The 10,054-nt window shown below is 38.2% G+C and overlaps 2 protein-coding genes across 2 annotated transcripts; both read right to left on the reverse strand.

Annotated features, from left to right (window-relative positions):
- Positions 1-7,201: 7,201 nt before the first annotated feature.
- On the reverse strand, positions 7,202-7,606 carry LOC101295141. The gene has a single exon (XM_004301547.1). It carries the CDS (start codon positions 7,604-7,606, stop codon positions 7,202-7,204), a length of 405 nt encoding a protein of 134 aa, XP_004301595.1.
- Positions 7,607-9,459: 1,853 nt separating this feature from the next.
- Positions 9,460-9,831, reverse strand: LOC101295428. The gene has a single exon (XM_004301548.1). It carries the CDS (start codon positions 9,829-9,831, stop codon positions 9,460-9,462), a length of 372 nt encoding a protein of 123 aa, XP_004301596.1.
- Positions 9,832-10,054: the final 223 nt, after the last annotated feature.

The following is a 10,054-nucleotide window of genomic DNA, read 5'->3' on the forward strand; positions in this document are numbered from 1 at the left end:
CTCTCTCTCTCTCTCTCTCTCTCTCTCTCTCTCTCTCTCTCTCTCTCTCTCTCTCTCTCTCTCTCTCTCTCTCTCTCTCTCTCTCTCATCGAATGAATCAATATGTTTCCATTATTTTATTTTTTTTGTTCGTTGAGTGCTCTTTCTTGGTGACACATATAAAAGCGTTGCAGACTTGATATTGACGAATTTGAAATTCCCAGACATATAGGAGTGATTAGTGCGTATTTTTAAGAATACTACTGACTTTAACACAAAGTTATTTGCTATGCAGATCCTAAAAATGGGTATTATGTATGGTTGTGATAGAGTTACCGATATAGAAAACGATTACATAAAGGGTGTAATCTTTACTCTCATTGGAGAGGTATGCGTGCTATGCTAATCTGTGTTTTCGCATGTGGTAAGACGGAAAAAAAATCACCACATGATCATATAAGTAAGTAGCTATAAATCACCACATGATCAAGAGTCGCAATATTTTAAGTATATATCTTTATTAATGCAACAAAGATAACAAACTCTAACACCATACCAATATTTATAACACTTGCTACAACTTTAGTTCTTGTTCAAAAGGTAGCTATAAACTTTAGTTATTTGAGCTTTGATCATTCATAAGCATTTATACAATGTTAAATCTAACTCATTTAGCGTAGAAGCTTTGTTTAATCTTATTTGTGATTTGATGATGAGCTAGAATGAGTTATATCTCTCATGAGCTAAATCAACTAGAATTTATTTTGCACCAATCTTTTTCTTATTACAAATGTGGAAAAACGTAAGGAGGAAACGAAGGAATTGCTCAAATATATCTTCTCTCCCAGACCACCTATCCTTGACCAAAAATCATGTGGTAAGAACATTCGTTTGTAAGGAGTGCGGTAGAATGTTCTTGAAAGACAAGTGACTCAAGAATTATATGTTGGCCACCAAACACCAATCAAATAATTAGGTCAGTCGATCGGGGCCAGATAGAGGCCGCAGTAAAGATTAATAAAGCTACATTGTAATCAAATCTCTAGTTGATTTTCATTTGTGTTCACTTGATGAACTTTGAATCAATTTGATAAGAACCTAGTCTATAATAATTTGGGTTGTATTCTTTTGCATGTTGGGTTATTTCAGATGGATTATTTCAGGTGTTCTCCTTAACTTTGAGGTTAGATCCTTATAATATCCCCTGTTAGTGTCATCTTTCGAGAATTTAAGAGAGCTTGGTATAGTTTTTTAGTGAGACTATTCTCATAAGCAACGTATAACTCCTACAAGTTTTAATTGTGGCTCTTAAAAATAAAATAAAAAATATGATGAAAATGTACAACGACGACATGTCATATTTTCGTAGAATATCTAAGATGTTACTGATATGCCGCTCAATCACATTCCGGTCTAGGTGCAAGTTAATTGTTTACATACAACTTTCTCTTCCTTCTCCTGCTTGCTGTCGGAATATATCGGCTCTATTTTGATGGGTATGGTACGTGGTGCATGTTGATAACACCGTCCCGATTAATAAAGTTTGATGAAATAGTTCTGATTTTGATGATAATTGTTACAGGTCAAAGATCAACATAGAAGTCAACTCGATCTAACCAACGCGAAGTGTGCTGTAGCTGTCAGATGATATTATCCACCGTGGATTTTCCAAATTCTTTTGTTGTCTTTTTCTTTAATTATGTTGTTATAAGTGTTAATTCTCTAAATATAAATATTTATATGGTTTTGTTATCTTTGTTGCATTAACAAAGATATACTCTCAAAAATTGCTCCAATTCTCTCTGGTTTTCTTCTTCTTAAACCTAAAGCTTTCTACATGTTAGCTATGAATTCAACGTTATAATAATGGATTTGGTGAGTGAACCCTTTCCTTCTGCATCATAGGTATCTGTTTGAATTGGCACGCTCTTGAATCAATTGATGTTATATATTAGTGGTTTGTGCTCGACTCTGCAAGATGTTAGGGGTACCTCCTTCTCAAGTGGGGACGATGGCTGCTGATAGAGTACTTACGTGCGGCCGGTTGCATCAACCTTTCCTAAAACCCAACCACCGTTGCTGGGTTTAAAGGTGAGCTCCCCCACCCAAAAAAACAACAATTTTGTTTTACCCCTGCTATGATAGGGTTTGCATGATTTATTATTGAAAATCCTACACTGTTATGTTAAGGTTTACACTACAGTGATTTCATTTAGACTTTTGTAGTTGTGTTGAATGAAAACTTGGCTAACGGATAAGGGTTTGATTAATTATAGCTTATTGCTGGCGACTATCTGCCATATATGTAAATGATGAAAATCTCATGTTTATTAGAGCCTTTTATATTAAATGTTAGGGTACCTAAAAATCAAGTGAATTGAAGTAGAAATCTACTATATGGCAATTATGACGTCATTGTTTTCTCCAAGTTCTAATAACACATCTTATTTTGCACCCTAAAAAACTTCTCCGTACCTTCAATCCAGTTCAAGACTTCATGGTCACTAAGCTAATTAGTTGGAACCCATGACTATTACGTACTCAATAAACTAGCAATGTCTTTTTTCTCTCTCAAATAGAACGTGCCTCTCGCAACCTATATTTCAAAAAACTCTGACTCTCGTCCAACTGCATCGCGACGTTGGTGCCGGCCTATGGCCAACCCCTAGCGCATGAGGTGTGCGGCCGGATAAGAACTTGTTTGTAGGAAGGCTGGTTTATTTCCAAATATGAAAAGACTAGATCTAGCTCTACTCAGCGGGTCTGGAAGGCTGGTTTATTTCCAGATATGAATTTGGATTTTGCATTGAGGTCCGACAAAAAAGATGGGAGGGCAACGTCGCGACATAGGGGTCTACAAGGTGGCTTCGCTTCTGTGATGGGAGCCCAATCTCGATGGCGTGGTGTATTGATGGCGGAGGTGCGGCGGTTCCAGTGTACCGATCGGGATGGAATGGGAAGCTTATGGTCGGGTCTGCTAACATGGATCTCAATGGGCATGGATCCCTCTTAATTGGCCTGGATGATGTTTGGCTTTCTTTGCCCATGGTCTTCATTGGTTTGTCATGTGGCTTTGGCCTCGATTTGATTGGGCATGGACATTGGTTTGGGTTTTGGGCCCAACTCATGTAACTATGTTATTTTTACTCTTTACTGCTTATTGTTATCTTGGGCTCCATGTTTATGGGCCCATATCACCCATGTGATGCATTTTCTCTTTGCGAATTATATTGGCTTGGTCCAGAATGGGAGAACTTTGTTTCTCATACCGATGTCGATCAATCCCATCAGTTTCTAGATTATTGGTCACCCAACACCAAAACACCCCATCCACTACCACTAGAAACCTTCATTAGAGCTGTGGCTGCACGCTTAAAGTGCATTATGGCACTTACCTATTAGATTATGGGTGCTCACGCGTGGGTTCATCACCCCCCCTGTCAATCTTAGTTCCTTCATGGCTTGAGTTTTGATGGTGGATTGTATGGTGTTGTTTCGATGAAGCTCCTGCTTTGAGTTTAAGGTTTCCATATGATTTGTGTATTGAGATTTGTTTGGCATCAGTTATGCAGTCAATAACGCTCCGATTTGGCAATCCTCACTACTTCACGGCTACTGACGATGACGCGACGACAATGTTAACATGCATAAGATGATGGCATGCTCCATGTAATGGGCGGAGGGGTTATTGGTTTCGAGAAGATGAAGAAGGAAGTGGAAGAGCTCGATGTCGGAAGCTATCCTTAGGGCTCCATCGCAGGGGCAGATAGCCTAGGTCAATTTCTAAAACCCAAAAAAATACCAGACCACATATATATATAAATATAAAAAAATTAATAAGCCATAGATACGTCGTTCTACTTCACTCTTAAACTTTGCTCTCAAAGTCGATCTTCTTAGTTCCTCTCTAGTCTGAAACACTCAAACTCAATCCCTAATTTTCGTATGCTCGACTGCTCGTCATCATTGCCCATCGCGGTCGCCTCCGGCCGGTAGCCGTCTCCTTATCTCCCCGTTCACTTCCCCATACTAGGTCCCCAATTAGCTTTGTGTAATTGTGTTTTGGGAATCTGGGTTATATCTTATATGCACTAATATACAACTGCTAAAAAAAAAGCTATCAAACATAACCTGCTAGTATGCTAGTATGCTACTAAACCATTGGATATGATTTGATTTGAATGCATTGAATCAGTGCTATGCATTGAATATTTGAATGCTTTGTATTGTAGCCTTTGTGTTCCAGTGAATCAGTGATATGCATTGAATTTTTGAATGCTTTGTGTTCTTGGTTATATGCATTATTCAATTGAATTGTTGTCTTGTTAAGTAATGAGTAACTAAATTGCTAAAGTAATAATTGGAATTATCAATGTGAGATGAACAAATTAATCATGTCAAAATGCCTAGATCAAAAGATATCAGTACAACCATCATTAAAAATAAACTTAGAAACAAGATAGATGATGAGTTTCTTGATGATTGCATGATTGCATAGTGCTTCACATTGAAAAGGAATTTGCTGAAGCGGTTGATAATGAGATGGTGATTAATGATTTTGAAGCTTTGGGGCCTCGTTGAGTAAAGTTTGGTTAGTTTTTAATATATTGTGTTTCTTGTATTGTATTATGACTAATTTCTGTTCACGCAAATGCGTTTGAGGGTAAGGCTTGCTACGTCTCCCTATGTGTGTGTGTTCTTTTTTAATGAACAACCAAAATTTCTTGTACCGTTGAGCAAAATTTTGTGTGTGCTGCATTTAGCCCAGGTGGCATTTTCATCATGAATCCGCCACTGCTCCATCGTAGGAATAACCGGGCTCTTGTTCAGCCGAGAGCTCTAATAGACTTTGGAAGAGTGGGTGGTTTAGGTAATTGGCTTCCATCTCGAACATCACGTCAATGTCTCTTCCGACGTACACTCGAACTTGACCGGATTGCGGCACAGGCAGTATTCAAGAGTCGTCTGAGATGGAGGGAAACCCCTTTGCTCCGCAGAACAAGAATTTCTTCACAATGCTACGTACTCATCATCATCGGTGATCTAGCTAGCTTCCTTTGTGCAATACTTTTTTTTGTGTTCTGAAAAGAATGTATGAATTGATATCGAATGAATGACAAAGGAGTATATATAGATCGAGATCGAGGAATTAAATATATAAGAATAGGTGCTGAACAACGTTTATGTATGCATTATGGCTTATGTATAGTAAACGCCATGGAAAGAAGGGTTTGGCCGCGGGAAGCAAGTTGGCTTGGCCCAGGGTAACTGGCAGCCTCTCTAGCTTGGTAGAGGAGCCGATTAGTTTAAGCTGCTTTTACACTTCATCAAGAAACAAGTCCACCATCTTTTATACTAAGATTGCTTGACTAACAAGTATGTTTTAACTGACATATATAGGTCTAAAGAGGGGTGGGAGCTAGGGTGGTTCAATATATCAGTAGAAACATAAAAGGTACGTAAATCTTAAGAATTATCGTCCTACTTAATTACGTATACGGCTACGTGACATCAAAGAAGTACGATCGATGTATTGTTAGACCGCTTGATACAAGACTAGCTTTCTCTCTTTTAATATCTTCCACTCTCATTGAGCTAGTTACAAGTTTAAATGGCAAGGAATGATTTAAAGTAGCGAGGAGTCGGATCTCGCAGCGCTGTTTTATTAGGGCAAGTTATGGCATGGAAGGCATATGGAGCTCAATGATCAGCTGTCGTTACTTGTATAAAGAAATAGATCCATAATCATATATACGATCGATGCTATTCCATATTGTACGTAAAAACATGAATCAAATTAATGAACTGGTTTCGAAAGGAGAAGGAATATTAAGGTGTACGTATATAGTCATGAGAGGCAGTGAGAACTCTCAACAATTATTAATAGATCAGAGTAGGAGAGCTGATCAGACAGCACAAGGGAGAAGCTTCAGATGAAAGATATAAGGCATGCAGCTATAGCTACTAAAAGAACCGACCGCGTCTTTATCTGCTGCAAAGAACAATTCTGCTCATCTTCTCCACTCAAGAGTCAAGACGGTGACACAAGATTATGTTTCTCAAAGCTAGATATAAAAATTAATCCAACAACATCAAAATTCGTTGGATATATGTTGTTATTAATAGTACTTACAGAAAAGACCTATTTACAATTTTACACTATCGATTGCAAATATATATGAACGAGAATGATAGTGTAAAATTGTAAATTTGTAATTGCATGCCAAAATTCTTCGAAACACATGACTTTGGAATTTTGAGATTTCAAATTTTATGGTGCTCGCCATGCACTATGGAACAGCCTGCCTCCTCTGAGAAACAATTACTCCTTAACCTGATAAAAGTTTAATACAGTTTTTGGCCAAGAAGATCGTAAGAGATCGAATATATATTATTGAACAAGAAAAAGTAGCTAGTTTCAATTGATCCTTAAAGCTTTTGTTGGTTTAGGTTACATATCTATCATTCTAGCTCTCTCTATCTCTTTATGTAATGACAGCTTGTGAAATATTCAGTTGTAAAATTATTTGTGTTTTGTAAGTTTACTATATCTTTGACAACTTTTAGCTTGATTTATCGGCTAATTGGAATAATGTCTGAGACTATGCACTTTATTCCTTTACCAGCTGCCAAGACGTGGCCTTTCTTTTCATTGCAGAAATCTTAAAGAGAAAGAAGTAAAGCTCCAGTTATGTTAATCAATTGTTTCACCTTTTCATCACTCACATCTTTTCATTTCATTCTCCATGGATTTATCCACAAATAAAGCTTCATCGATCAATTTCTTCACCACTTGAATTATAAATCTTTCATGCATGATTAATTATCGATCGATGGTTCAATCTAATTAGTTCATCCACTTAATTAGATTGAATAATTGATATATCAATCGATATACGTCGTAGGAACAATTGGTTGGACATTTGAAATTTTATAAAATTTTATTTTATTTTTTCAGGCAAACATGGAAATGGCAAATGGAAACAACAGTTAAGGTCTCTCACATTCTTGCTCACTGACCACAACTGCTTGTTGCTTGCATGATATGTTTGTATCACTAAAATTTTGATGTATACAATTACAGAATTACTACTCTTCAATTTTTTGAAGATGGAAGTGTAAATGAAAAAATGACTCAATGTGACTAATAGAGAATCACTATCCACTAATCTACAATATCAATATGTACGTAACCCAGTAAACTAAACATCCATATATAGGCTTATAAAAGGCAGCATGCAGTAGCAGGTTTAGTTGCAGTAGCACTAGTAGTGCTATGGAACTTGGAAATGAGATCGGAAAGCTCCATATAATGGGCGGAGGGATTGCTGGTTTCAAGGAGACGAAGAATGTAGAGGAAGAGATCGACGTCGCAGGCTATTCTTAGGGCTCCATCGTATGAATAACCGAACTCTTGCTCGGCAGAGAGCTCCAGTAGACTCTGGAAAAGTGGGTGGTTTAGGTAATTGGCTTCAATCTCAAACTTGCACATCATGTTAACGTCTCTACCAACGTACACCCGGACTTGACCGGCTTGTGCCACAGGCACCACTCGAGAGTCGTCCGAGATGGAGGGAAACCCCTTTGCTCCACAGAACAAGAACTTCTTGACAAAGCTACTCACCATGATGGATCAGCTGGTTATAGCTTCTTTTGCACTGCAATATATATATGATAGGAATATATGAATGAATGAAATGAAGTGAATGAATGGCAAAGGATACTCCTACATTATATAGATCGTGGAGTTAAATAAGAAGTGGGTGCGCATCAAATTAAGCTAGTTGATGCATGGCGCCTCAGTAGTCCTCATGCAAAGTAAACGGCAAGGAAGGAGGTGCAGCCGCGGAATACAAGGTGGCCTTGGGCCCGCAAGCTAGACTGACTGGCTCTCTGCTGGCTTGGCCGAAAAGTTAAGCTGCGTGATTAGTATCTACTTAACTAGCAAACCAAAGTAGGGTATCCATTTGCTACAATAATCGATCTTCTTCGGTGTGCTTGCTTGAAGAACAAGTTAACTTGTCCGACTAACCTTGCGTTGCGACATGCACAGTGCGACGGTGTTTCATCATTTTCCACCAGGAAATAGAGGTTAGATCTAAGTATAGCAAGACGTGCTTTCTCTCATCTACTACTTAATTTCCACTCTCATTGGCGTGCTCCTCAAACTAGAGTAAGTAGAGTTACCATATACAATGATCGATGTAATGATTCAAATCAATTAGTTAGGAGCAGAGCTGTTATACGGCATGAAGGTACGGAGCTGAATGATTATTGTTATAAAGAAACAGATCCAGAATCACATGGTATTATTCCACATTGTATAAATCATGAATAAATTATATATGTACTCTAGTTTCAAAGTAGGAAGGTATACATTTAGGAAGTGTGAAACCTCGATCAAAAATTATTGAAGTGTAGAGACTGGGAGAGCTGAGATAAGCTTCCTTGTGCTGGTGCGAATAAGATAAAGGCATTGCCAGCTATATATAGAATCAACCACGTCTTTAGCTGCAAACAACATTTCTTATCATCTTCGTTCTCCGCGGAAGAAGAAAAAGAAGAAGATAAGACAGCATTAAGGCTAACTCTAAGACATACTAATAAATACAACAACTTTCTCAGAAACTGTTGGATCCAAAGTTTTATAAACCTCCGGAGTTGTGTCTTTGCACTACTAGAAAAACCGTTTATATATATATGGAAGATAATCAGTAAAATGTGCGTACTTAGAAGATATCTTACTGGTGCTCCAACTTCTAAGGACAATCATGGGTGAATTTCTCTATCTTTGATCAGTGAATTACTGTTCCTTACATCATATATCTATGAGACTATCGAAAACTAAGCGACTGAATGCATATATACTAATTGCAAGACTAAATAAGTTTGTGCGGATGAAAATGATTTCTTCGTGCAAGCTAGCTAGAGTCTGGTGTGGGGGGCATTTTGATTGAATGTACGTATATGGTTCTTGATCTTCGATCCAGTGGCGTTGATTGGAGATGGAAGTGTTATCAGAGATGATTGGAAAGTGATCCAACCTGAAGCTGGGGTTTTAGGTTTGCAGCTTGCTACTTATTCTCTGAGAATCAATTAGCTGGAGATTAATTTCAATTTTCAACTGCTCTAGTCTGGTAATAAATTTAAGTGTTTTACAGGTGAAAATGCTGAATTGCACCCTCTTGGTGCTCTTGCTGAATTGCGAACAACTGATGAATCTATTTGATTTCTTGCAACTCAAGCATATTCACAATTAGGAAGGTAACGTGGTAGACTGGTAGCTGATTTTCTGGCTAAAGAGATTTTTTGTTTTTTGTTTTTGGATGACTAAAATTTACTGTATATATTCATTCTTCAATTTTTGACGAAGTGTAAGAAATTACAGAAGAATCGATCATTGTATAAGTACGTACATTACATTATCAATCGATGTACGGCAGCAGTAATTAACGTGCATGTCTAGTTAATTGTAGCTGACTAGCTGTAGAACTTGGAAATGAGATCGGAAAGCTCCATATAATGGGCGGAAGGATTTCTGGTTTCAAGGAGACGAAGAAGATGATAGAAGAGATTGACATCGCACGCTATTCTTAGGGCTCCATCGTAGGAATAACCGAACTCCTGCTCGGCGGAGAGCTCCAGTAGGCTCTGGAAGAGTGGGTAGTTTAGGTAATTGGCTTCCATCTCAAACTTGCACATCAGATCAAAGTCCCTTCCGACGTACACACGGACTTGACCGGCTTGTGGCACAGGCTGCAGCATTCGACAGATTCGAGAGTCCTCTGAGTCTGTGATGGAGGGAAACCCCTTTGCTCCACAAAACAGGAGCTTCTTCACAACGCTACTCATCATCATATGAGTCACCTAGCTAGCTTTCTGTATTACTTTGTTTTGTGAGTAGCAAGACAAATGTATCAAATGAATGAATGAATGGCCAACTATAATATATAGATCAGTAACTAGCAGAGAGAGAGAGAGAGAGAGAGAGAGAGAGAGAGAGAGAGAGAGAGAGAGAGAGAGAGAGAGAGAGAGAGAGAGAGAGAGAGTAGTAGTAGTAGTAAGTAGTAAGTAA

This window comes from Fragaria vesca, linkage group LG5 (assembly GCF_000184155.1).
Source record: "Fragaria vesca subsp. vesca linkage group LG5, FraVesHawaii_1.0, whole genome shotgun sequence".
Taxonomy (NCBI): domain Eukaryota; kingdom Viridiplantae; phylum Streptophyta; class Magnoliopsida; order Rosales; family Rosaceae; genus Fragaria; species Fragaria vesca.